Source organism: Asterias rubens, chromosome 1, assembly GCF_902459465.1.
Source record: "Asterias rubens chromosome 1, eAstRub1.3, whole genome shotgun sequence".
NCBI classification, from domain to species: Eukaryota; Metazoa; Echinodermata; class Asteroidea; order Forcipulatida; family Asteriidae; genus Asterias; species Asterias rubens.
The window spans coordinates 11,833,952-11,861,654 of record NC_047062.1 but is presented as its reverse complement, the minus strand read 5'-3'; the positions used below and the strand labels follow the sequence as shown (position 1 = coordinate 11,861,654).

At 37.7% G+C, this 27,703-nt stretch overlaps 3 protein-coding genes across 5 annotated transcripts in view; all 3 read left to right on the top strand.

Moving 5' to 3' along the window:
* Positions 1 to 9,659, top strand: part of LOC117290879 (fibropellin-1-like) — a 44,590-nt gene extending 34,931 nt beyond the window's left edge. For all 3 annotated transcript variants that reach the window (XM_033772440.1, XM_033772454.1, XM_033772447.1), the window contains 8 exons: positions 403 to 446; positions 2,847 to 2,853; positions 3,464 to 3,541; positions 3,746 to 3,806; positions 4,275 to 4,370; positions 4,643 to 4,837; positions 7,095 to 7,154; positions 8,082 to 9,659. In XM_033772440.1, coding sequence (XP_033628331.1) covers positions 403 to 446; positions 2,847 to 2,853; positions 3,464 to 3,541; positions 3,746 to 3,806; positions 4,275 to 4,370; positions 4,643 to 4,837; positions 7,095 to 7,154; positions 8,082 to 8,156 — 616 coding nt within the window. In that variant the 3' untranslated portion in view covers positions 8,157 to 9,659. The remainder of the gene's footprint in view (positions 1 to 402; positions 447 to 2,846; positions 2,854 to 3,463; positions 3,542 to 3,745; positions 3,807 to 4,274; positions 4,371 to 4,642; positions 4,838 to 7,094; positions 7,155 to 8,081) is intronic.
* A 3,648-nt stretch (positions 9,660 to 13,307) lies between these two features.
* On the top strand, positions 13,308 to 14,816 carry LOC117297468 (homeobox protein ceh-31-like). Its single transcript, XM_033780525.1, has 2 exons — positions 13,308 to 14,021; positions 14,505 to 14,816. The coding sequence occupies exons 1-2, from the start codon at positions 13,308 to 13,310 to the stop codon at positions 14,814 to 14,816; spliced, it is 1,026 nt and encodes a 341-aa protein (XP_033636416.1).
* Positions 14,817 to 17,158: 2,342 nt separating this feature from the next.
* On the top strand, positions 17,159 to 25,822 carry LOC117298374 (RNA transcription, translation and transport factor protein-like). The gene is made up of 7 exons (XM_033781645.1): positions 17,159 to 17,328; positions 19,216 to 19,340; positions 20,635 to 20,734; positions 21,884 to 21,979; positions 22,420 to 22,568; positions 23,577 to 23,625; positions 24,428 to 25,822. Exons 1-7 carry the CDS (start codon positions 17,271 to 17,273, stop codon positions 24,580 to 24,582), a joined length of 732 nt encoding a protein of 243 aa, XP_033637536.1. The 5' UTR covers positions 17,159 to 17,270; the 3' UTR covers positions 24,583 to 25,822.
* Positions 25,823 to 27,703: the final 1,881 nt, after the last annotated feature.

Below are 27,703 nucleotides of genomic sequence, written 5' to 3'. Positions count from 1 at the left end.
CTACCAGAGTCTTTCTAGAAGGCTAAACGACAACACAGCACACATGCTGTCTTTTAGCCCTTTGAGAAAGACGCTGCTAGGGTCGAAACGTCAGGCCATTAACTATTTTTTGCTAATAGGTCCTTTTGGTTGGTAAGTAATTTTTGTGTTTTTTTATTTGTGTTTTTTTTATTTGTGTTGCTCATTAATTTGCTTTTCACTCGGTGTTATGTCTTGCATTTATTTTTGTTTTGTCTGCCCTGCTCTGTACCATGGCCAACTTTGTTGGTCATGATAAATGACCTGTGGCTCAAGTGTACTCTCTTTATCCTCTGCCTATTGATGTATTGTATAATTATATTGATTTGCTCAATAAAGATTGATTTACTACAACATATAATGAAATTTTCTCGTTTATTTCAGTACCTGTTTTAATGGCCAGTGGCTATGCACAACCAAAGATTGCAGTAAGTGGATTCGTTTTTGATGTTTTAACAAAATACACTATATTGTGACAACTCATTCACCACCTTGTGTGTTCAACGCCTTGTGTCGTATTTCTTTGATACATTATTTGTCCTTATCATGATTTGATCACAAAAAGCTGCAAACTTGAGGTGTTTTGGTGTTTTTAAATTTATCATGTACACTGTATGTTGATGGTGTGTTCTCACCGGACAGTTTAAGAGCACCGCACTCTAGCTCTGATGTGTCTGATTAGCAGAGTGTGGGTTCTAGTCCCTGATGCTTCAGTCCTTAACCCTATCTTGACGCTTCAGTCCTCAACCCTGTCTTGACGCTTCAGTCCTCAACCCTGTCTTGACGCTTCAGTCCTCAACCTTGTCTTGATGCTTCAGTCCTCAACCCTGTCTTGACGCTTCAGTCCTCAACCTTGTCTTGATGCTTCAGTCCTCAACCTTGTCTTGATGCTTCAGTCCTCAACCCTGTCTTGACGCTTCAGTCCTCAACCCTGTCTTGATGCTTCAGTCCTCAACCTTGTCTTGATGCTTCAGTCCTCAACCTTGTCTTGATGCTTCAGTCCTCAACCTTGTCTTGATGCTTCAGTCCTCAACCTGGTCTTGATGCTTCAGTCCTCAACCTTGTCTTGATGCTTCAGTCCTCAACCTTGTCTTGATGCTTCAGTCCTCAACCTTGTCTTGATGCTTCAGTCCTCAACCTTGTCTTGATGCTTCAGTCCTCAACCTTGTCTTGATGCTTCAGTCCTCAACCTTGTCTTGATGCTTCAGTCCTCAACCCTGTCTTGATGCTTCAGTCCTCAACCTTGTCTTGATGCTTCAGTCCTCAACCTTGTCTTGACGCTTCAGTCCTCAACCCTGCCTTGACGCTTCAGTCCTCAACCCTGTCTTGACGCTTCAGTCCTCAACCTTGTCTTGATGCTTCAGTCCTCAACCTTGTCTTGATGCTTCAGTCCTCAACCTTGTCTTGATGCTTCAGTCCTCAACCTTGTCTTGATGCTTCAGTCCTCAACCTTGTCTTGATGCTTCAGTCCTCAACCTTGTCTTGACGCTTCAGTCCTCAACCTTGTCTTGATGCTTCAGTCCTCAACCTTGTCTTGACGCTTCAGTCCTCAACCTTGTCTTGATGCTTCAGTCCTCAACCTTGTCTTGATGCTTCAGTCCTCAACCTTGTCTTGATGCTTCAGTCCTCAACCTTGTCTTGATGCTTCAGTCCTCAACCCTGTCTTGACGCTTCAGTCCTCAACCTTGTCTTGACGCTTCAGTCCTCAACCTTGTCTTGACGCTTCAGTCCTCAACCTTGTCGTGATGCTTCAGTCCTCAACCTTGTCTTGACGCTTCAGTCCTCAACCTTGTCTTGATGCTTCAGTCCTCAACCTTGTCTTGACGCTTCAGTCCTCAACCTTGTCTTGATGCTTCAGTCCTCAACCTTGTCTTGATGCTTCAGTCCTCAACCCTGTCTTGACGCTTCAGTCCTCAACCCTGTCTTGATGCTTCAGTCCTCAACCTTGTCTTGATGCTTCAGTCCTCAACCTTGTCTTGACGCTTCAGTCCTCAACCCTGTCTTGACGCTTCAGTCCTCAACCTTGTCTTGATGCTTCAGTCCTCAACCTTGTCTTGACGCTTCAGTCCTCAACCCTGTCTTGATGCTTCAGTCCTCAACCTTGTCTTGACGCTTCAGTCCTCAACCTTGTCTTGATGCTTCAGTCCTCAACCTTGTCTTGATGCTTCAGTCCTCAACCTTGTCTTGATGCTTCAGTCCCCAATATAAGGTGCTACATATTAAATGGGTCTCATAATAAGTAAACAAAAATCAAAACATGTTTTGAAATTTTTCTGCCTCAAGAACTTTTTTGGTAAATACGTGCGCTATTATAAGGCTAAATATTAGATATTATTTAAAGGCAGTGGACACTATTGGTAATTGCTCAAACTATTTATTGGCATAAATCCTTACTTGGTAACGAGTAATGGGGAGAGGTTGATAGTATAAAACATTGTGAGAAACAGCTCCCTCTGAAGTGACATAGTTTTTCACGAAATAAGTAATTTTCGAGACCTCAGGTTTAGAATCTAAGGTCTCAAAATCAAGCATCTGAAAGCACACAGCTTCGTGTGACAAGGTTTATTTTACTTTCATTATTGTCTCGCAACTTTGACGACCAATTGAGCTCAAATTTTCACAGGTTTGTTATTCTATGCATATGTTGAGATACACTTGTCTTTGACAATTACCAATAGTGTCCAGGGTCTTGAATACAATGTTTTTTTGCACTGGTGTAACCCATTATTTGCTGTATTTGTTATTATAAACAAAATTGCTGACATTTTCTCAATCTTTGTTTTTTCTTCTCTCCCATGTTACTTGCTTTTGGTTGGACTGGTGAGCAGAGGCAGAGTAAGTCACATTCTAAATAGTTGTTCATTTATTATCGCTTTTGCTTAAAGGAACACGTTGCCTTGGATCGGTCGAGTTGGTCTTTGAAAAGCGTTTGTAACCGTTTGTTTAGAAATGCATGTAATTGGAGAGATTTTTTTAAAGTAGAATATAATGCTCCACACGAGCATCACTCGAAATTGCGTGGTTTTCTATTTACCTTGTCGACTAACACGGTTCGACCGTGTTAGTTTACAATGTAAAAGGAAAATCATGCAATTTCGAGGCAAATTTTTGTGGATCATTGTATTCTACTTTTAAAATATCTTTCTAATCGTATGCATTTTATAAAAAACGGTTTCAAATGCTTTTCAAAGACCAACTCGACCGATCCAAGGCAACGTGTTCCTTTAAACTATTTTGTCGTCTGTTCACTAATTATTAATTTGTTGCAGTATCTCTGTTCTATATTATAAGTTTTGTGTCAGTGTAGCTATTGTCGTGTGCCATGTTTGTCTGTCCTTTTTATGTCTGTTTGTTTTCTCCTAGAAAGACAACCAATATTCACATTTTGCTACAGTAGAGGTTATGTGTCTTGAATCTCTGCCTTTCTTTTTGTAATTGTTAACAGACCCATTCGAATTAAGGTGGAGTTTAGTTTCAAGGCTGATTTCAACACTGTCTCCAATAAACAAGAACAATTTATCAGGTGAGTATTGTAGAGAAAGTTTATATTAATTGTTTTTTTTTGTTAAAGGCAGTGGACACTACTGGTAATTACTCAAAACAATTGTGTGATATGTTTCTCAGAGTGGTTTATACGGTCCAAAGCTGCTCTAGCTTTCTAAGAGTGATTACCAAATATGTATGTTCCCTTTAACTTACTAAAGAGTGTCTTTTTTTTCTTTTGCAGGGATTTAACAGCTGATTTAAACACCAAACTTCAATTGACAAATCACATCCAGAACTTAACGGTATGTTAACTCTCCATAATTACTGTCCCTTATCTTCTCTCCCCAAACTCAACCCCCCAAAATTGAATAAATGAAAATATTAAAGTTGGACAGAAATTTATAACAAATATTTACAAATATGTAGAAAAAGGAAACATTCCAAACTGGGAGAAATTTTAATAGATGTTAAATTTTCAGCGAGGATAAAGAATAATCATTTTGGTTTTTACCCGTTATGCCTGTGATTTTTTTCACAGAACTTGGGTAAGTACCGAGTACGTGAGAAAACTACAAGAAATAAAAAAGTATCAACAGTTTCGTTATTTTGCCCAAAGTCTTTAGTTAAGTTAAATAATACGGTATTTTAACAAAATCTTCCTATGTAGTCTTATAAATATGAATTGATTTATTGCTAAATTTTATTGAAATTCGTACCAATTTATTTTTTGTTTTATCTTTTAAACCCGATGATATCATTTCTATTTTTAGATTGCTTCAGGGAGCATCAGAGTCACGTTCTATCTCGTGGAGAACAAACAAGACTCTGTGAATGTTGAAGATGTGGCTGTCAAGTTTGAAAATGAGGTAATGCTGAATTCTTTCCCTTCAAATAGTCCATTTAGAAGAATTGACTTGATAGACTGAGGAAGGAATACCCTGTCTGTTAGTAGAGCAGCATCACAGAGGTTCAAATCTTGCTCTCCTGGTAGAATAATTGGTACAGGCGTACTGTATGACTTACCTTGTGGTTTATTATTATTATTATTACTATTTTTATCTATCTATGAGCTAAGCACTGTTGGGATATCTTTGCCTTTTCTTACAAATGCTCATGTTCTTGTCATGTTTTTACACAGGTTAACGCCGAATCCTACAACTTTGTCTTCGATGGGCAACAGTACCAGGTGGATCCTGCGTCATTCCGAGCTGAGAAAGTAAACACTAACGGAAATGTTATCAATGAGAATCCGATGACTTTAGTTATTATCATCGCTGTAGTTGCTTGTGGTGTTGTGGGACTTCTTATCGTCATTGGATCTGTCTGCTGGCTGGTATGTAGAGGTTCATGGAATTCCCTCCCCCTCCCTTCCCCTTCATTGTAATAATAATCATAATAACAATAATAAAGATTTGTAATGCGCATATTATATCCACCCTGCTGGGTGTTCAAGGCGCAATAAAACCAAAAACAAAGGGAAAGAAATATAGACACAACAAAATTAGTCCTTAATAACCTGTACATTTGATAAGTTTTGAGAAGAGATTTCAAATTTGAGGTACAAAGACAAGATCTAAGATTAAGTGGTAGAGAGTTCCAGATGCGTGGCGCAGCTGAAGAACAAGACCTGTCACCCCATGAGTGTCAAGACTTTGGTTCAATGAGGAGAAGCATGGAACCTGATGGAAGATTCCTTGACGGAGTTTAAACTTGAAGTAGTTTAGTTACCAGCCTCTCCAGCCAAAAGCGTGCATTTGTAAAGCACCTGGGCCCAATTTCATAGAGCTGCTTTAAGCCCAAAATACAAGCTAAGCACAACAAAAATATGCTTACCAGAAAAAGGTTACCATTAGCTAAAATACCATTTCAAATGTAGCTCCTGCGACTGGTATCCTCCTATTTGTTGCTGAGCAGAAATTTGGTAAGCAATACTTTCTGCTTTAAAACAGCTCTATGAGATTGAGCCCAGATCGTTTGAATGAATGATATAGCCGCGTTGGAATCAACATCAGGCTACGGCTATGGTTTAAAAAAAAATAAATTGGGTTGGACGGGCACTAGGCGAGGGCTACACTTAAGGGATCAACCCAAATCAACTGTCACCCGGGGCACATTGCTACCTACTCCTGGGACTGAAACAGTCCTTAAGGCTGTAGGCATGGGTATCATCCACTAGTACTGGTTGGCACAGCAGAATGCACCACCTCTTAGGCGTTCAGCCCTGGGCCCAATTTCATAGCTCTGCTTAACGGCCGATTTTTTGCTTAACGGGCGCGATTAAGCAAATTTTCACTTCATAGCCTTGCTTAAGCAAAACTTTTTGCTTAACGGGATAAGCAAGGAAAAAGGAGCCTTAACTACCGCATTTTTTGCTTAAGCAAAATTTTCAGTCAGAATGACTGCCTTACAGCTAGCCTTGGCCACACAAGTGGGGGGCTGGGGGGCTACAGCTAGTTGACGTAGTAAATATTGACGGCATTGGATGGACGAGCACAGCAACTTCGTTTTATACGTCCGTGATGACTATGATGGTCATGATTGCCAGCATCATATCACGGTTTATGCCGCCAGAAATCATCACCAACAAACAAACAAACTACCAACCCAATTCAGACTGTTAAAACATCGTATGTTGGCCTAGAACTTGAACAACAACCAAATCTTTAGGACATAAGACCGGAACCTTGAATCTTTTTATGTAATACTTTCGTTCGTTGTTTATGCAATTGCGCCACCCATTGGCAATACTCACCACAGACAAAAATAGGTTCTTTATTTCTGTGTTACTCACGCATTCACACACCCCCTCACTCGTTCCCAGCTTGATTGTTTGTGTCGGGACGTCAAGTTGGATCCTTTCAGGGGGCCCTCGATGACCGCTTTCTCCTCAATATAAGATGTCGCCAGCGCAGGGTCCAATTCGGCGGAGAAGGGGGGCGATTTAGGTTTTGCCCCGGCCTGCGCCACTTTCTGATTTATTTCGCCCGCCATTTTATTGTCAAATTTTTGCTGAAGCAGACGATATGAAATGTTGCGCGCAGTTTGTTTACGTGCTTAAAGGCAGTGGACACTATTGGAAATTGTCATATACTAGCCTTCACAGTTGGTGTATCTCAACATATGCATAAAATATCTAACCTGTGAAAATTTGAGCGCGATCGGTCATCGAACTTGCGAGATAATAGTGAAAGAAAAAACACACTTGTCACACGAAGTTGTGTGCGTTTAGATGGTTGATTTCGAGACCTCAAGTTCTAAATCTGAGGTCTCAAAATCTAATTCTTGGGAAAAAGTTCTTTCTCGAAAAACTATGGCACTTCAGAGGGAGCCGTTTCTCACAATGTTTTATACCATCAACCTCTCCCCATTACTCGTCACCAAGAAAGGTTTAATGCTAATAATTATTTTGAGTGATTACCAATAGTGTCCACTGCCTTTAAGTAAGCAACCGCTGGTGAAATTATGTTTACGCTTAAACAAATTTTTCAGCTATAGTAAGCAAAAAAATTTGCTTACCGTTAAGCAAAGCTATGAAATTGGGCCCTGATATGCCACTATATTTATTCATATTTATCTTCTTTTATGTACAGGTGAGGAGACACAAAACCACAAGAGATATAACAGATTATGGGGAGGACAGATTACCCAGAGTAAGTACAGCAGTGATCCACTTATGAAGCCTGGCTTAAAGCCATTGGACCCTTTCGGTAAACAGTATTGTCCAAGGCCCACACTTCGTGTATCACAACTTCTATATCAAATAACAAACCTGTGAAAATTTGGGCTTAATCGGTCATCGGAGTCGGGAGAAAATAACGGGAAAACCCACCCTTGTTTCCGCGCGTTTCGCTGTGTCATGACATGTGTTTAAAATAAATCCGTAATTCTCGTTAACGAGAATTGATATTGTTTTACTGTTTTCTCAAAAAGTAAAGCATTTAATGGAATAATATTTCAAGAGAAGTATTTCACCACTACCTTCTGTAAACCCTGTAAGTTATTTGTAAATCTGTGAACTTTTTTTTTTTCTGTACCGAAAGGGTCCAATGGCTTTAAACATACGCATTTTGAAAAATAGCAGCATGCACCAATTGTTTGTGTTCTGGAAATTAGCTTTGCAATTGTTTTTTTTTTTTTTTTTTTTTTTTTAACGTACAAATTAGCTTTCAGAAATAATAGGTTATTGCAGTGATGAATTCTGAGACCCTATTATTTAGCAACTTATATAAGGGTTTACAAGGTGCTACGGCGCATATGGCGGCCACAGCCAGGAACACCGGGGCGAACCCCTTCTCTTTTCGATAAGTGTACTGGGTTCATTAAAATGCATTACACAATGGCTTAACGTCCCATTTGAAGCAATGATTAAGTGTCTTTCTTAAGGACACAAGTGTCTTGGCTGGGGATTCGAACCCACACTTTTATGGCTTCAAAAAGTCAACTAAATAACTATGACTCCAATGCTACTGGCTATATTAAAATATTATGTATGTTTGCCAAGCTTATTTTTCTTGTGGTTCATTTCTTGATGTCATTTTTATACCAACCTTTCCTGGTGATTCATTCTTGTTATGTAGGCATCGGATCAGTCACCATGGGATGGCATCGTAAATGAAGGATACGGCGGAGATCGAACAACAAGTAAAATCTAACCTGATCAACAAGAACTTACGTTTGTCAAACGTTTCTAAACTGCACATCGGGATGAAGAGAGAATAAACCTTGGCAGACAAACTCAAGACTACTTTTTTAATGTGAAACAGATGGGAATTGAGTGCCAAGCTACTGTTCTGTTTGACCTTGAAGCAGTGAGGGAATTTTCTTTTTGGAGTATGTATATGGATGCCAGTTTACCGACTTGTAGATTATCCTCGCTTCTTCAAGAAAGACCAGAGTGCCCCTTCAGAAACTCCTCTGTATTTATGATGTCAAAGTAAAACATAAACAATAATTGTGTAATAATATGCTTTGCTTTTTTAACATTTTCAATGGCAGTCGGCAAAATGAGTTAATCTTTGATGGCATTGTTTTACTTAAAGTGCTTTATTTGCAAACTGGGGCTCAAAAAGTAGACTCAAGGCAGTTATTGATTGGGGGTAGAGGTGTTAAAAACCTCGGAAATTTCATTGGTTGCTACACCCCGTAAGTTTGATTTAATTTTCTCCCACTGTTGGAGCAATCTGATCGCAAGCTCAATATAGCAGAGTGAACTAGGAGGAGTATGTAAACATATATTTTCAAAGACTGTGCAAGTATCAAAGTATCAAGTATATTCAAACGTTTTTGAGGCAACTTTGGTTCCATGTCGATGGTTTAAAGTGTGAAGGAAACAAAGTTTAGCACTTTAATGTGTGTCTCGGTGTTTGAATATGCGCTACATTCTCTTATAAATGCAATTCATTTGTGTAATGGAGGGAGTAATCTGGACGTTGTAAATATTGTACCATGGTCCTGATCACTGGCTGGCCGGTGATCCATTACAAGAATGTTTAAAACCAACTTGAAGAAATTCTTACTGGTTTGTAAAATTAAATTTTTTATTGAGTTATGACTTTGACAGGTTTTTATAACATATCTTTTGAATTTAATAAAATAAATATTATTTCTTTGCACTGTTAACAGTTGTTAAATATGCCAAAAATTGTTATTGGCCAGGGGTGCGTTTTGGCGACCCACACCAGAAACATTGGTCATCGGTTGAGCGTTTTCGCATGTTCGGTTGAGCGCGGTGACCATGCTGTTCAGAACATTCCACTGGTAACCGACTTGTGGACTCGGTTGGGCTTTGGTTGGGGTCGCCAATACGCATTCCTGATGTTTTGACCCTAGCAGAGTCTTTCTCGACGGCTAAATATTAAACAACTATATGACAATAATGCTGTCATTTAGCCTTTCGGGTATGACTCTGCCAGGGTTGAAACGTCAAGCCACTAACTATTTTCATTTGCATCATTTGTTCGTTTAGGTTGCAACAGCTAGTTCTATTTTGTTAAATGTGCCATTTTACTTAGTTTACTTAAATATGACTTCAAGTACTTTATTTTGACCTAATTAGAATACTTTTTAAACTTTTGTACAGAACTTAAACGACATCATTTACATCTGACATAAGGATTGTAATTAAAAGCACCCTGGTGGTCTTCATTTGGTTTCAATTTTTTTTTTTTATGCTTCAAAATTGTTGACACTGTACACCCCAGAACTCTGGGAAATTTTGGTCCAATATGTTAGAAGTTCCGCTTAAAGACATTGGACACTATTGGTTATTGTCAAAGACCAGTCTTCTTACTTGGTGCATCTCAACATATGCATAAAATAACAAACCTGTGGAAATTTGTGATCAATTGGCGTTCGAAGTTGCGAGATAATAATGAAAGAAAAAGACCCATTGTCACACGAAGGTGTATGCTTTCAGATGCTTGATTTCGAGACCTCACAATCTAATTCTGAGGTCTCTAAATCAAATTGTTGGAAAGTACTTCTTTCTTGAAAACTATGAAAACTTAAGAGTGGAGCCGTTTCTCACAATGTTTTATACTATCAACAGCTCCCCATTACTCGTTACCAAGTAAGGCTTTCTGCCAAATCTTAATTTGAGTAATTAACAAAAGTGTCCACTGCCTACTTGGTGTGTATCTTAGGGTTTTAAAAGCCCAACCGTGGGCATTCGGAATGGTTTATTTAAAAAAAAAAATTATATCGGGTGCAATTCGGGCGTATCTTGTACTTTGGAAGAAACCTAAATTGATTCGTTCAAATTGAATAATTTCATATGTAATTACCATTTACCTTTGTGACCTGTTGGGTTGATACCAACTTGAGTCACAACTCTGGGATATTTGGGCATTTGTAATTTATGAAATCTGACTTGTCTCATGTAAAACAAAGCACGAGTTGAGGTTTTTTTAAGGACTCTAAAAGCAGAAATTGCAAAGTGGCTTTTAATCATCCAAATAAGCAAAACAAATCGAAGTGTAGATATTTTGTATGAAAGATCGCCTCAGATCACGAGGCCGGACGGCCACATCAAGGTGAAGGCTACCTAACTACGTAACTGATTTGGGATATTAACCCAAATCAACTGTCACCAGGGGCACATTGTCACCTACTCCTTGGGCTGAAACAGCGTTACCCTTTTCACAGTCCGTAATGATGATGCTTGTATGGGTATCATCCTCTAGGGGCCTGGCTGGTAGAGCAGAATGCACTACCTTCCCAATTTGTGTATAAAATTGCTTGTTTGTATCTTCTTTGCGGTTCATTCCCCCAATTTGTTTTAATTTTTTTTATTCATGCCCGTTTTTGAATTAGTTAATTTAGTTACTGAATTAGTACATTATTGATAGAGATTATTATTATAAATGACTGATGATTATGATTAATAGAGATTATTATTATAAATGACTGATGATTATGATTAATGATCTGATTCCTTCAGATCTAAATGCGAATCAATGCAAGCAAGAGTCTTATAATCGTAGATAGATATTTTATAACTTGAGAAGTAAAAATGAGTCATCTCAAAATTATGACAGCAGACTTATTTTTCTACCTTAATTTTTGATATAATAAAACACTAGTTCCTTTTGGGGAATTGGGGAGGTGGGTGGTGTAGTGTTTCAAAACTGTTATGACTTAGGCATTTTCTTATTAATGTTGTATTTTTTATTGCAGAAACAAGCCACCCCTAGTTTTCTCGTTTACTTTCATTAAAAATGAATCCAATTCAAATCCATACATTTTTCACTAAATCATCCAAACTGGGTCTTTTTGGCATTTAATTACATTTTCCTGATTTTGCTCTTCCCATTTAGGTTCAAATTGGTTGTTCTTTTTAATTTATAAACAATCAGTTTTCACCATTCTTCAGTTTAGTTGAATTTCTACATAGGCCTTGATCATCATGTCACTGATTGTTCTCATGGAAAATTGAATGATTTTTGTGACCTAATGAATTTAAATTATCTTATTTGATCAGTGAATACTATTGAGTTCTGATGCACCAGATAAGGGTGTTAAATTGAACATTTGTTTTTGAAATTGGTCAATAATACCTATTACTTTAAGTAAGTATCAAACAAAATTCAGTAAGAAACTATATACTTAAGTTCCACACAGATACTTTCATTATTGTGATTTTTATGGAATGTTTACTGTATGCTTTTACTTCCTTATTTTATTAGGCCTATGTCATTTATGTTTTGAATGGAGTTATGTTTATATACAGAAAGGTAAAGAATGAAAGATTATTTGAACTATACTTATGACAGCAATTGCTTTAAAACTTGCACGTTTCTTAAACTCTTAAAAACAATAACTTGCAATACTTAATTTTATACTCAATTTAAAGTCTTTGATTAGTTTGCTAAACAAAAAGAAGGAATTGTACAAATTATCACTTGCAAGATGAATATGCGAAAGGGTTGTTATAAAACTAAGGTGTCTGCATTATTTCTTTTGTACAATAATGCTTGAAAAAAGTAATACAATTATGTTGTGCGCATAATATATGCAACTGCTGAATTAAAAAAAAAAAGTGAAATTATATTTTAAAGAATTTAAAATGTGATTCATTAATATTTCCACTTTACTGTTTGCTGGGTGTTGTCTGAGTTTTCATGCTTTTTGTGCACCTTTTTGAGTCGAGGAAGAAAACAAACAATATCACATAAACGAGTCCTTGTTGACAAACTGCACTGCTTCACCTACAAAGCTTCTTTATTTTATACACACTGCAGCTTTTCCAACCACGTTAGGGCAACAACAACAAATTGGAGCTGCCCCCCCCCCCCCGCCTACTTTGTCATCAGCATGCAACACAGAGAGAAAAGTAAACCAATTCCATCGGATCGATATGTGGGTCAACTTTTGACCAATCAATGTGACGAATGACGAATGCAATACATCACGCGCGTGTAATATGTACGCGTACTTTCGTTTAATACATTGAGTTGTTTTAGTTAGTTTTTTTTTATTGGCCCGTTACTTTCTTTGTTTGAGTGGAGCATTTGAGCTAGGAGGTGGTGGATCGGTCCCCCGGCCCGGACGCCAATCACGTTGAATCATAGACATCAGATCTGCGTCTTTTTCTCTGGTAAAGTAGTAAAACTGACCCCCCAAAAATACCTGATTTACCCGATGATAGATCACAAAAACCAAAGCAAAGGGTGAGTACTTGATTTGGATATTGTTGAAATGATATTGATAAACAAACAAGCAGACTAAACTTCATGTCTTTTGATCCTCTATGACTCCTAGAGTCCTAGTCTTATGAGCGAGATCAATAGAAATATGGCTCTTTTTTAGCCATTGGCGATTATGGGGACTCTTTTGTTAAGTTTTCAGGCTGCTATATAGGAGGCAGAGAGAGTGGAAAGAGGGGTTGTTTTGCCACATATTTTAAATAAAAAAATAAAGTTTTTTTGTTTGTCATTTCAACCAGTCTACAACCGCCAGGGCTCAGGAGGATCTGATTTAAGGGTAGACGTAGTCCTACTCCTAGACTGAGTAGACCCAGTAAAAGAAGCTCTGCTCATTTAAAAAAATGTTGACATAGAAAACTTAATTTTTTTGTTAATTAAAAAGGTAGCCTAACAACTGACAACAGTACATATAGTCTTCTTGACATCAAACAAAATCCTAAATGTAATGTTATAATGTTGTTGTCAAGTTAGTCATGATTGCTGGTATTGTACATCATTTCAAATCCTTCCATTTCCCGACATCACATATTATTTGTCAACACATCCAATCACTTGTTTTGTTGTAACAATTGTTTTCAGGGTAGCATATAATTGAGAGGCATGTCTCAGGAACAGACAGAAGCAAGCCAGTCAGAAGAAGATGACAAGCCATCCCAGATGCTTTCCAGCTCTGTGTATACAACAAGTGCAACCTCAGAGATATCCGACGATGCATCTGAAACTTCAGAGACAACTTGTCTTATGGGGTCAAACTTGCTCCTGTTGGGCAGTGGGAGGAAGCGCAGAAAACGAACCATCATCACGGCCGATCAGCTGGAAAAGATGGAGAATCTGTACAAGCAAGAACAGTGGCCAGGCCGGGACAAGAAAGAAGTCCTGGCAAAAGATATTGGGATGTCCAGCCACTTCGTCAACATCTGGTTTCAGAACAAGAGATCCAGGATGAAGAAACTCGCTCAGGAGGAAGAGGAGCTGGAGGTGTTGCGTCAGACGAGAAGCCCTGTTAAAGCCATAAACCTCAGCCTCAAAGCAGACACAGTGGCCCCTAAGCCAGTAAACATTGCCCCGAGACCACAAACCTCAGGAAGTACAAGCCTTAACGTTAGCCCCAGGCCAGGTCAGTTACAAATTCCCAGAATGAGCGGTGTGCCAGTTGGGTCGTGCTTTGTCGTCGGACAGAATGTGAAGATCAGTAATGGAGCAGGAGGGACATCTACTGGTCTTGTAGTGAGTGCAACAGCTGGAGGTTCACTTCCCACAGTGGTCAAAATGCAGACTGGAGCCAATGTGAAGAATGCCCGTGTAAGAGTTAAGGTATAAAAAGAGGAGTAGTTCAACACTGTCTCACTTATCTTCCACTCTGTGTGTTGCAGGTTTTAAAATTAGAAACATAACACCTCTACTAATTTCTCAGCATTGTATTGACCCATTTCACTTGACATGTGTGTCTTGGCTGAGCGGTCTAGTTCAACGGACCCAAACTTTGGTAAACATTGTCAGCAGCAAAGTTTGGGTTCAAATCCCGGTCATGACTTTTTGCCCATGGGCAAGGCACTTTATTCATATGAAGACCAATACATGTAGATGGATTTCTCATGAGCAATTGACCACCATCTTTGATGCAACATGCATGCATGAAAGGCTTTCATTGGCTGAGAGTTGTGCGTAGCGTGTATACGCATGCCCTTCATAGCGGTGGATGACGCTATTGCAATACATCTACTGAAGATCAGAAAACATTAATGTTACAATCATTTATTCACTTTAACCTCAATCTTTTTATTTACATCATAATAGGCTGCAAATCCTGTGGCTTCATCCACTCGTCGGCAACCTAGACTCCACTCATCAGTAAAGCCACGCAATATCCAGGCAACATGCACCAGGTATCAGACACAGTCTCCAAGGCAACCTGTAAACAGACACCTGAATTTCTTCAACTGCTTGGCCTCCATGATGGCAATCGAGGAAGGAGGTCTGATTCGAAAAGGAGATCCTGATTTTGACGTGGCTGTAAATACTGCCCTCTATGGTATGCGCATTGCCCATGGAAATATCTTGACATACAGAAAGAACGAAGGGCTACGCATTCACAATGACCAACCATGAAAAGATGGCTCATTTCTGTTCCTTAAAATGACATTGCGAAGAATTGCATCCAATTTTATATTTTCCTTATTTTTCTATGAATCTGAATTCAGACAGGATACAACTTGCATTTGATGTCACGAGCTTAAATAGCTCTAAGCTGATCCCATGTCTTTATCCGCAAGGATCCTTTTGAGTATTTGTGTTTTGTATAATTGCACTGGTTGTTTTGGAATGTCTTTAAATATTTTTTGAAACATTTATTCTGCAGAAACAAATCTGGAGGAGACTTGCCAGATAAGGAACTCTTATCATCCATTAGAGGATTTGGGTACTTTTTGTAATACCAAACACCATGTCCACAGATTTACATTAAACTTATACCGTTTGAAGATAATGATGGTAGAAAGCGTACCTTAAAATATTACCTGCTGAGGTGCTGTAGTTTTTGAGAAATGAGTAAAACAGAGTCATGAAAATACGTTTTTAAATGTAGAGGACACTATTGATAATTGTCAAAGACTAGCCTTCACAGTTGGTGTACCTCAACATATGCATAAAATAACAAACCTGTGAAAATTTGAGCTCAATCGGTCATCGAAGTTGCGAGATAACAATGAAAGAAAAATAGCCCTTGTCACACGAAGTTGTGTGCGTTTAGATGGTTGATTTCAAGACCTCAAGTTCTAAATCTGAGGTCTCGAAATCAAATTCATGGAAAATTACTTCTTTCTCAAAAACTATGGCACTTCAGAGGGAGCCGTTTCTCCCAATGTTTTATACCATCAACCTCTCCCCATTACTCGTCACTAAGAAAGGTTTTATGCCAATACTTATTTTGAGTAATTACCAATAGTGTCCAGCGCCTTTAAATGCTAAAATAAATTTCGTCTCAATGAATGATCACTGAGACAAAATTATTTTCATGATATTGTTTTACTCATTTCTCAAAAACTACACCGCCGCAGCAAGTAATATTTTCAGGGAAGCTTTCTACTATCATTATCTTCAAACTGTAAGTTTAAGGTAAATCTGTAGACATTGTGTTTTTTACATCTGCTCGGGAAACTGAATGGTAGGAGGTTTGATTCCTGTCTGGGTTTTCTTGTTGAACTGTAAGTTGTTTAAAGGTCAAGATGAATTCCTCCTTAGAGGGTATACCTTTGGTATTTACTCCAAAATTAATTACCACAAACTCGTACTTTTAGAGCAGTGGAGAGCTGTTGATATTATAAAACATTGTTGGTAATGACCATCTTTGAAGTTTAAAAGTAGTTTTAGAGAAAGAGGTAACTTTTCACTGCTTCCAAACATAGCACAATGTAAGTTTCCAGATATCTTTATACAATGTAAGTTGTGTGCAAACCCTTTCATGGAAAGTAAAATGCCATTTAAAAATATATAAATTTGATCTTTATCTTATGAATTTGATTTTCAATTGAATAGTTAAAGACAGTGGACACTATTGAAAATTGTCAAAGACCAGTCGTCTCACTTGCTGTATCTCAACATATGCATGAAATAACAAACCTGTAGACATTTGAGCTTAATCGGTCATCGAAGTTGCAAGATAATAATGAAAGAAGAAAAAAACCTTTTCACATGAAGTTGTGTGCTTTCTTATGGTTGATTTCAAGACCTCAAATTCTAAATCTAAGGTCTCAAAATCAAGTTCGTGGAAAACTACTTCGTCCTCGAAACTACTCCACTTCATCAGAGGGAGCCGTTACTAAGTAAGGTTTCATCCTTATAATTATTTAAGCTTATAATTATTGAGTAATTACCAATAGTGTCCACTGCCTTTAATGTCTTCTCTATTTTACTATACATTTTCTTATAAATAATTTCTGTTGTGGAATATTTCTGAATTTCTTCCTATTTTATTAAAAAGTGAATTATATTTTATAATAATACTACTTGGAACTTATTTCTGTCGTTTTTAGAATAAATAATTGATTGTTCATAAGTTTGAAAAAATTGTGTCTGTGTCATTCTAATCAATTTGTTTAATCAAATTATTTAATTTTTTTTTTAAATCATCAAGGGCTGTTTATGAGATATGGCATTTTGGCTGGTAACCATATCATGGTAAGCATAATGTTTTCGTGCTAAGCTACTTTAGCTCTTGTTTTTAAATTAGTTTTTTTAAACCCAGTCGGCTTGGGTATTAAATTGGTGTTTTTTCTGTTAGTGAGAATTAAAAGTAAACTGCTCCCATTGGTGTAAACTTGTTACATGCAAATGTTATACCTTGGTAATGTCAAAGGTCAACCTTCAACAGACTGGTACCCATATCCATGTGTCTGGAATAGTATCGATCAAGTCGTGTTGAAACTGGATACGTGACCAGTGCAACTCGATGCGTTTGTGCATGTTCATTTTTATTGTCATCGTGGCACCATCTTTGAGCAAAAATAACTGATTTCTTGCAAATTTGATTGAACATTTCATAAGTTGAGGGTCTGGTCTTTCGTCATGTTTAAGAGGAAATTAGAAGCTCTGCAGTATCATCAAGTTGATCTCGATATAAAGGGTAAGAAACGTGACTAAATTTATTCGTAATGACTGTCAGCATGGTCAGTGAGTAAGTGTGTGTCCAAAACACAGTTTTGTATGAACAATGAATATGCATTCAATATTTTCGTATACATTGGCAGAAAACATTCTGATTATACACAATTACAGTGTCACTCCTAACTGCACTGGAGGTAGGATGGGTAACTTTCCGTATCACGCCACCACTTTTTTACTAATTTTCACAAAAAGGGATATCTCATTGATTGAGGTAAATTCATATCGTCAATCGATCAAATGAAAAAGTGGTGGCGTGGTACTCCTAGAACTATTGCGGTTTCGTCCGGCTATCGTCTCTTATGGGAGACGATAGCCGGACGAAACCGAAATAGTTCTAGGAGTAGTGGCGTGGTACGAAAACTTTTTTCCAGGTAGGATTGTTACTATTAGAAGGCTCCACTCCAGTGTAGCTAGCCCTGCACATTCTGTCCCAACGTTAGAATTTTAATTTTGGTTTTTACCCATACACCGATGTGTGTTAGCAAGTTATTTTATACTATTTTATACTTTCCCGAGTCCTGTGAAAAAAAATCACTACTCACGACCCTTGCAATTCTAGAGCAGTGTCTTACCAACTAGACTACCGAGATTGCCCGGTAGCTAGAGGCAGATATTCTTTATCCCCGATGCAAATTTAATATCTATTATATCGTTGCGGTACCCGCTGCCAAAACATAGGATTCGAACTGCCTCTATAGCTGCCGGGCAATCTCGGTAGTCTAGTTGGTAAGACACTGGGAAAAGTTTCCGTATGGCGCCACCACTTTTTCATTCGATATAAAATAATATAGGAACTTATTTACCTGATTGATATATCCCTTTTTGTAAAAATGAGTGAAAAGGTGGTGGCGCCATACGGAAAGTTATCCAGACACTGCTCTAGAATTGCAAAGGTAGTGGGTTTGAATCCCACCTGAGTAATATGCCTGTGATATTTGTTCATAGGCCTCGGGGAAGTACTGAGTATACAGTGCTATAACACACATCGGTGGGTAAAAGCCAAAATTAATATTCTTTATCCCCGATGCAATTTTTCCTTAATATTATATCGTTGCGGTACCCGCTGCCAAAACATAGGATTCGAACTGCCTCTAGCTACCGGGCAATCTTGGTAGTCTAGTTGGTAAAACACTAATCTAGAATTGCAGGGTCATGGGTTTGAATCCCACCTGAGTAATATGCCTGTGATATTTTTTTCGTAGGACTCGGGAAGTACTGAGTATACAGTGCTAACACACATCGGTGGGTAAAAACCAAAATTAATATTCTTTATCCCCGATGCAAATTTAACATCTATCGTTGCAGTACCTGCTGCCAAAACATAGGATTCGAACTGCCTCTAGCTACCGGGCAATCTTGGTTGTCTAGTTGGTAAGACACTGCTCTAGAATTGCAAGGGTCGTGGGTTCGAATCCCACCCGAGTAATATGCCTGTGGTATTTTTTCACAGGACTCGGGGGGGGGGGGGGGAAAGTACAGTGCTAACGCACACCGATGTATGGGTTAAAACCAAAATTAATATTTGTCTCGCCGATGCAAATTTAACATCTATTAAATCTCAGTTTTACCATTCAAAATTGACAAATGATATTGATACAAAATCATTGACATTTTGTAATTTCCTCTTTTTGGGGGGTGAAGTTACAGTTGCATGCATACAACCTATTGCACAGATCATCCGATTGTGCCCAACTTATGTTAAATTTTTATTGTAAAAAAACCAAAAAAAACAAAGGATAGGCTGACCAATTTATTCAGTACTCATAATATAAGTTAGTACAGTAGAAATAAGTATTTGACATGAATAGTCTTCACTTTGCTGGTTCTTGTTAACTCCTCCCTGTAGATGAAATGAAATGGCGTAATCTGGTTGTGTGGCTTGAAGATCAAAAGGTTCGATTGTACAAGATAGAAGAACGAGAAGAGCTTAGAAATTTTATCAGTGGTGACTGGCCAAAGGCATATCAAAAGGTAAACTATCAGCTGCACTGTGAGGTCTTGGGTCTTGTCTGTAGTTTTTATAAAATAAAGCAACTACTAGACCTAGTTGTGATAATTACATTTAACTTCCAGTACGTGCTAATCCACCAATCATATGCTTGAACTCGAGGTGGTATAAAAAAATATATCCTACTTCCTTTGTTTTTATTGTACAGCGCGTATTGTGAATGTCAATGCGTCATGCTCCGTATACAGACAGTGCAAAAGTTACATTCTAAACTTTGTGCGCTTCGTAGCGAAATAACGCTCTGAAATTGTAAACTTTGCGCGTTGGAAGATAAATTCATTATAACGCTCGCGAAAAATATGGTGCGTCTGCGTCCCATATCCAACTCGGTCTTCGGCCTTGTTGGATACGGGACGCAGAACACTACATTTTTCTGTATTCCACTCGTGCTTGTGTGATAACCTATAATATCCTAGCTCTTCAATAACCAGTTTTGATGTAGTGCTTTTCACATCGGGTGTCTTAAAGCGTGTCCGATATATGCGGAAAGTGTTACGAGTGCGGATGACCTTCATACAAAAGTTGTTCTGGCATAGTGCAATGATACACACATTGCCCACAGTGTATATTGTTGGATTTACAATGATTTTCCAGAGTGAATAATGCGACTGCTTTGAGCAAGGCTGTTTCTGGGTAAAAACTTTGGCAAATTTTGTTGACCATTTATTTCATTTTCTCAAATTTTGAAAAAAAAAAAAACATTGATAAAAAATTTTCCTAATTACAAAATGGTCTCAATCATAGCTCTTATTGTCTTAAAGGACACTAAATAGGTAATTACTCAAAATTATTGTTTGCAGAAAAACTTACTAGGTAACAAGCAATGGAGAGTAGTTTAAACGTTGTGAGAAACGACTCCCTCTGAAGTAACGTAGTTTTTCGATAAAGAAGTAATTATCCACGAATGTGATTTCGAGACCTCAGAATTAGATTTTGAGGTCTCGAAATCAAGCATCTGGAAGCACACAACTTCGTGTGACAAGGGTGTTTTGTTTTCATTATTATCACGCAACTTCGACGACCAATTGAGCTCAAATTTTCACAGGTTTGTGTTATTTTGTGCACATATATTGAGATACACTAAGTGAGAAGACTGGTCTTTGACAATTACCAATAGTGTCCAGTGTCTTTAACTTAAAGTTAGTTTTTGTGTTTGCGCTGTTGGATGTGTAATGAAATAAATATATAAATAAATGGAAAGAAAGAAAATCCTGCAACTTCCTAACCCCCCATCTTTTTTTGAACTTTCCTTCAAAGTATTTGAAGGATATACAGTGTCCAGTGGAAGCTGGTGACAGAGAAGGCGTCTGTGAATGGCTGCTTGCTCAAGCAGTCAGGTTGGACTACGGAGAAAATGGTAAGCTTGATTTATCAGGACTATGAGGTTTTCAGACACGGTACTAAAGTCGGATTACTTCATGGTTCAACCCGATCGAGTTCAACTCTGTGTGTCTGAACAGTTCTAAAGTTAGTCCGAATTGAGTTCAACACACAAAAGATAGATTGTCCAACAAGGGGGTTTATCCATCTTTAGACCGCTTCAGGTTTATCTTTTGACACTGTGTGCGGACAGAATAAAAAAGACCACATCCGGTTTGACTTACAATCATTACGTAAACACACGGTTAACAATGAACAGGACAATAGATGTTAGAGTAACGGAGTTGCGTTTGCTTCGACCTCTTAAAACCAAAGATAAACCGTATCGAGTTTAACTCTGTGCTGTCTGAACGCAAGGGGAACAACTTTTAACAACCACCTCGAAAGTTAAACCTGTTGAGGTCTAACGTAGTACGCTGTCTGAACATATACCCTAAGGATGTGTGCAGTAACATAGTTTGTGAACAGGTACAAGTAGACTCTGTAAAGAATTGTTGTAGCTCTACAATTGACAAAGTAATGGTCATAACTATTATTTAAAATTTATTTGTTACGCACAAGATCAGTCGAAATAGATCCAAGGCACATATACAAAAGGTTACACTTGGAATATGCATGATTCCCCCAAACAGGCAAACATTTAGATCGCCATCATCATTCAAATGAATATAAGTTAATTTTCAGGTAATTGTTCATTGATGCTGATGTAATATTTGGAATATGCAAACAAAATCACAGTGCTGAATTACAGATTTTGTGAACTTCTGAAATAATATGATCAATCTAGTGTGTTTCATGACAACTAAAAACAAATTCAAAAGGAACTTTACATCAAAAAGTCACATTCCAACAAAACAAAACAAAATAATAATAGTTTTATAAGACTTGAAAATTAAAAGATATGAAGAAAAGAAAGGGAAAAAAACACCCAAAAGTGTTTATAGACCATGAAAGTCTTGTGCATACACAATTATTTTGGGGACACTTCATTGCATGGAGGAAACAAACTTGCATACTTAAACTGGGTCCCATTGTTAAGTTTACTTGCACAGTCTAGAGATTTGATATTATCAGTCTGTTTTTTTAATTCTTTTTCCATTCTCAACTTTGATTTGAACAATTCTAGTGGGTACTTACAAGGCGATATCTGGGAATGGTCCTTCACAGCAAAATTCATCTTCCTCGCACCCAGCGTCTGACGATCCTTTTCATCATTTAGACGGTGAGTTTTTGGTTTTTTTACCATTTGGATTCGCCTTTTCTGATTTGTCCCTGTACCACTCACAGGGTAGGGTTAGTTAATGAGTCTGCTAAAAAAAATGTCAAGTTCAGGTAACTAAATCCAGGGACTAATTGTAAGGTCTTACATGAGCGCCAATAATCTACAACTTGTTATAGACGTTGATGAAATGGGGAATAAAAGGGTAGCGACGAGGTCTTAAATGGCTGTTTAAAACCAGCAGGGTCACGGCTGTGTGATAAAGGCCCGAGCTAAAGGCGAGGGCCTTTATTGCATGGCCACGACCCTGCAAGGTTTTAAACGGCCGTTTAAGAACGAGTCACTACCTTTTTAATCCTATTCATAAATGCCATTTTGGTTAAAAGGAGTAATATAGTTGGAAACTCTGTAAAAGAATCTTGTGTTGTTGTTTTTGTTTACAGTAAATGAACCAAACTTCAAAGCAGGTCTAGCGTCGGTATGTTTACTACTGAATATACCAGAGCACTATGACCCAGTGACTACACTAGAAGCAGTTAGTGTCTTGATTCAAGAGAGATTAATGCAAGGTGGTGCTGTCACTGCTGATGAGGTAGGTGTTTTTTGACGTCGCTTTCAGACACTAGACACTATTGGTAATTGTCAAAGACCAGTCTTCTCACTTGGTGTATCTCAACATAAGCATAAAATAACGAACCCTGTTAAAAAATTTAGCTTGAAGTTGCGATATAATAATGAAAGAAAAATACCCTTTTTACACGAAGTGTGTGCTTTCAGCTGCTTGATTTTGAGACTTCAAAATCTAATTCTGAGGTCTCGAATAAAATTTGTGGAAAAATACTTCTTTCTCCAAAAAACTTTGTCACTTCAGAGGAAGCCGTTTCTCACAATGTTTTATACTATCAACCTTTCCCCATTACTCATTAGCAAGTAAGGTTTTATGCTAATAATTATTATGAGTAATTACCAGTAGTGTCCACTGCCTTTAACCAATGAAGTAATTGATAATTTATAGGCTTGAGTGCATGGTCAAGGAAGTGGAAGGAAGCTTGATCATTGGGGATAATGGGGTTAAGGTTGGAAGGAGGCTGTGTTTCTAGGAACTTATATTATTTAGCCTTGTTTTGGGCATTGTTTTAGCTTTCAAAAAAGACTCTACTAGGGTTGAAACGTCGAACCATGAACTATTTTTTTCAACTATTACAAAAACACTTACTGGTGATGACAGCTAGATTCAGGGTTAACAAATGCATGTATCTACCAATGAGGGACTCAACGCGTTTGAACAAACAATGTTTTAAGACAGGTTTTCAAGTTATTTGAATGATAAGACCAATTGATATAGCACCTTGAAAGGGTTTACAAGATGCTGTGGCGCATTCAGCAGCGACTGCCATGAAGATCGATACAAACCTCACTCCTATTTAGTGATAATAGGTTCTTGTGTGCATTACACAACACACTGGATCTACTGTTTTTACATCCCATCTGAAGAGTGGGCCAATAATGGTTAAAAAGTTGATCTTATGCTGGTCCGAGGAAATGTTTTATACTTTGTTAAACTTCATTGATATTGTTTCCCATCTCTTAATTTTCCCAGGGTGTTGATTTTGAGTTGAAAAACTACGAGTTAGGATTTTCTACAGAAGGTAAGCGTTGATTTGTTTTCTGAAAACTATTGACTTTGAATCTCAGCATTTCTATTGCATAGCTGCTGTCTCATGGTGGCATGTCTTGGCCAAGTGGTCTAGCTCACAGGACCTAAGCTCTGGTGATGTCTTCAGCACAGAGTGAGCGTTCAATCCCGGTCATGACACTTGTGCCCTTGAGCAAGACACTTAACAATGATTACTTTGTAAACAGTTAGGAAGGTGTTGCATTCTGCTCTATCTGCCAGGCTCCTAGTGTATGATTCCCACCGTGCCTACATCCTTACGCTCTGTGAAGAGGGTACCCTGTTTCAGCCCAAGGATAAGGTGGCAACGTGCCCGTGGTGACAATTGATATCCCAATCAGGGTTTTGTTACCGTTTGTAGATCAAGTTTTTGGCCATGACATGAATCCCTACTTACTGTGAATGAAGATGTTTGTAACATAATTTACCTGTAGAAGTTTCAGCTTTATTAATTTTCAAGTTTTTTAGTAAAAAAATCAAAATCACAGAACAATGTTTTCAGGAGAGTCGCGTAAATCTGTTGTACATCCTAAAATAAGTTTCTTCTCTCTGACATGAAAATTATTGTTGTGAAATTGTTTTACTCTGTGAATGTTTGTGTCTTGTGTCTTACAAAAAGTACCCAAACCCTTTAAGTGTAGCCCTCTTCTTGAAGTGTCCGTCCATGGCCTTGTGATGTTACAACATTTGTCATTAACAGAAATTCAAAATACTGAGCAACTTTAATGTGTGGTTTCTCATTCCAAGCCTTTGTTTTCTGTTTCTGCTGTTTGCAGATCCAGCATTGGATGAAGCTGCTCGCATCCTACGTCTTCTTCATGTATCCGAACTTCGCGATCTACAAACTCAGATAAACGAATCCATAGTAGCGGTCCAGACAATCACAGCCAATCCGAAGACAGATCAGAAACTCGGCAAGGTCGGACGGTGACATCGGGTCAGAGGGTAGACTGTGATGCTCATTGTTAGGTCATTGGTTCATTTAATCTTGGCATGCCTTGATGTAATGCATGATGGACCTAAATTGGCTTGTGTGCAAGATTGGTCATAAAGACTCCAGTACTTGTAGACTTGCATGAAAAAATAACCCGCAAACAAAACGCTACATAAAGCATTGTCGTATTAGGAAAAAGATGCATAGCCATAAAATACTGGTATTCTAAATATCTCCGTTCCAAACCGCAAACCAAATATATATATAGATACCTCACCATGCAATGCCTCAAATCGCATATCTACGTTCCACTTCTGGAACAAAAATAGCGCGAAGCACAAGGTTGTTCTTTCTGTACAAATTGATTGAAGTTACGGTCTAAAGCTTGAAGTTTATCAATGAACGTGTCAGACATTTACTACAACTATTGTATTTTGGGCGACAGCACACAAATATATGGTGCTGAATGTGGCTCCAGTTGTGTGCTGCTTGAGAATGATGTGCTGGAGATGTACTTACCTCAAACACTGGACATCAAGTACTGTTTACATCAAGAGTTGACATAAAATATTGCATTTACGTGAGTTGATTTCATTTGATATTTAATGATGAATTTACGAACGAAGGAAGCCTCACCATGCAATGCCTCAAATCCTATAAAGCTGAAGTCTCTCATAATATTGGTCATAGTACCAAAAAACAGGGTTAAAAAAAGTATTTATTCATAACTTCCTAAATTGGACATTACTACCTGATTGTGATAGTGGTTGCGATACATGGCAGGCTGTCATAGAGCACTATGTTCCTTACGTTATCCCTCCAGCTCACGTCTAGAGCCATCCTCAGCATGCATGAATAGCAGACATCAAACTCTGCCTATTGCTTTATAGTAAGGGTCCAGGCCTTAGAGCCGTACAGTATAACGGACTCCAAGAACAAATCCGTTTATTTGCTATTTGGTTTTTTTCTTCAAATCCTTGTATTGGCTGTTGTAGCCCAAAGCCTTACCCAAAATGGCACAAACAAGATTATCGTCTTGAAATTTGGTTAATTTAACAATATTTATCACTGTGGAAAGATAAACCTTATTTGTATTCATTTCTCTACTTGGCACAAACAAGATTATCGTCTTGAAATTTGGTTAATTTAACAATATTTATCACTGTGGAAAGATAACCCTTATTTGTATTCATTTGTCTACTTGGCATTAAAATGTTCACAATGAATATTGATATGATTTCTTGTAATAAAATAATAATAATAATAAACAGTTCTTATAAAGCGCATATTACAATTATAATTATATTACATATAACAAAATATATTTTGTATTTAACTAACTTCCAAGCGGGTAGACCTTTTAGTTGTTTAATTTTATCTGTAAAAGCAAAGCTTAAATTTAAAGGAACACGTTGCCTTGGATGGGTCGAGTTGGTCTTTGAAAAGCATGCCTCAAAATTGCGCGGGTTTCCTTTTACATCGTCGACTAACACGGTCGGCAATTGATGGGAGTCAAATGTTTGACTCCCATAATTGGTGGACCATGTTAGTTCACAAAGTAAAAGGAAAACCACGCAATTTCAAGGCAAACTTGTGTGGATCATTGTATTCGACTTTAAGAACATCTTTCTAACCATATGCATTTTATAACAAAAGGTTACAAACGCTTTTTAAAGACCAACTCGACCAATCCAAGGCAAAGTGTTCCTTTAACATGTTTTGTTTTAATTAAAATTATAATCATGAACAAGTGGCGACACTTGTCCACCATGCAAACTTAAATCTTCACAAGTTTGTAAATTGTTCTGCTTTTTGGAAGGAATGTTCAGATTTCGCACATTCAAATGGAATCAATAGTATAGAATGTTTAAAGCAAATAAAATTTAAAAAAAGAGCTTTCAAAAGATGTTCACTGTGCATGATCAACAGGAAAGACAGGACAATAAAAAGCAATTTCTTGGAAATGCATTTGTTTTAATTTGTTTTATTTGTCCATTGGTTTGTTAATTACATACAGTGTGGTGTAATACTAGTTTATAATAATGAATGATAACAATCAAATAGTATGATCTTGTGTCAGTAAACCTACTCCTTATGTATGTATTGTTGGTTCAAACCATAGACTCGTCACTCTGAAAAGTTTTTCCAAACCTCGTTGGGCTCTGTTCGATGTTGGGAACTAAGCGTGCAAAAATGTACACTGCTCCAAATCAGCAGACAGAGCCCAAGCTGGAGGGTCGTGATTTGGAAAAGCCCCCAACTATTTGGTTATGTGTAGTGATGTATCTAGATACAATAAGACAAACTGCAAACAAAACACAACCAAATCACACCGTGATATATTAAATCGTGAATGAAACTGGAAATCAGCTGAAAGTGGGCTTCAGGTTTAGGCAGGCCTTATACATCACAGAGGCAAGGGAGACAAATTTCCCCTATGCCCCTACTCATTGCCTTGGTGCCCCTTGGAAACTGTTGAGTTTCTCATAGAAGTGCACTTTTCAAAGGAGAATCTGCCTGGGTCCTTTGCCCTTTCAAGAATGAAGCATCTGGTTAGGTCACTATACCAGCTGTCAAATGGTTCTCTAAACATGTGACATGAATCGAGATCAATTTGTGTCACCACAGATTTCAAGGTCTTCTGGATTAATCTTTTGGTTGACAAATACAAAGCTCTACTTTACATACACACGTACACGTTGACTTCAAATCGCTGTTATTTTACTTATAATAAATATTATCCGCCCCTGGTAGTCTATCAAAAAGACGTTTACGGCCCCCTAATTTAGTTCAAAATAATTAACAAATTACCAAACTAGCGTAATTCATATTGATGATAATTTTAACAAAAAATACAAATTTCCATAAAAAGTCATTACAAAGAATAAACCTTGAAAGAAACACAAGCGTTTTTGAAACAAGTAACTGAAAGTTTATGACTGAAATGATTATATATTCATATACAAAAAGCAGAACAACTAAAACCATACACAAGTGACCTGATTAAAAACTTCCACATAAAAAGAAAAAACTTATTCCGTATTTATATTTCACAATTGGAATACACTGATGAATGTTGGCATTAATACAAATTTAATTTTACTCTGTAGTCAGAGCA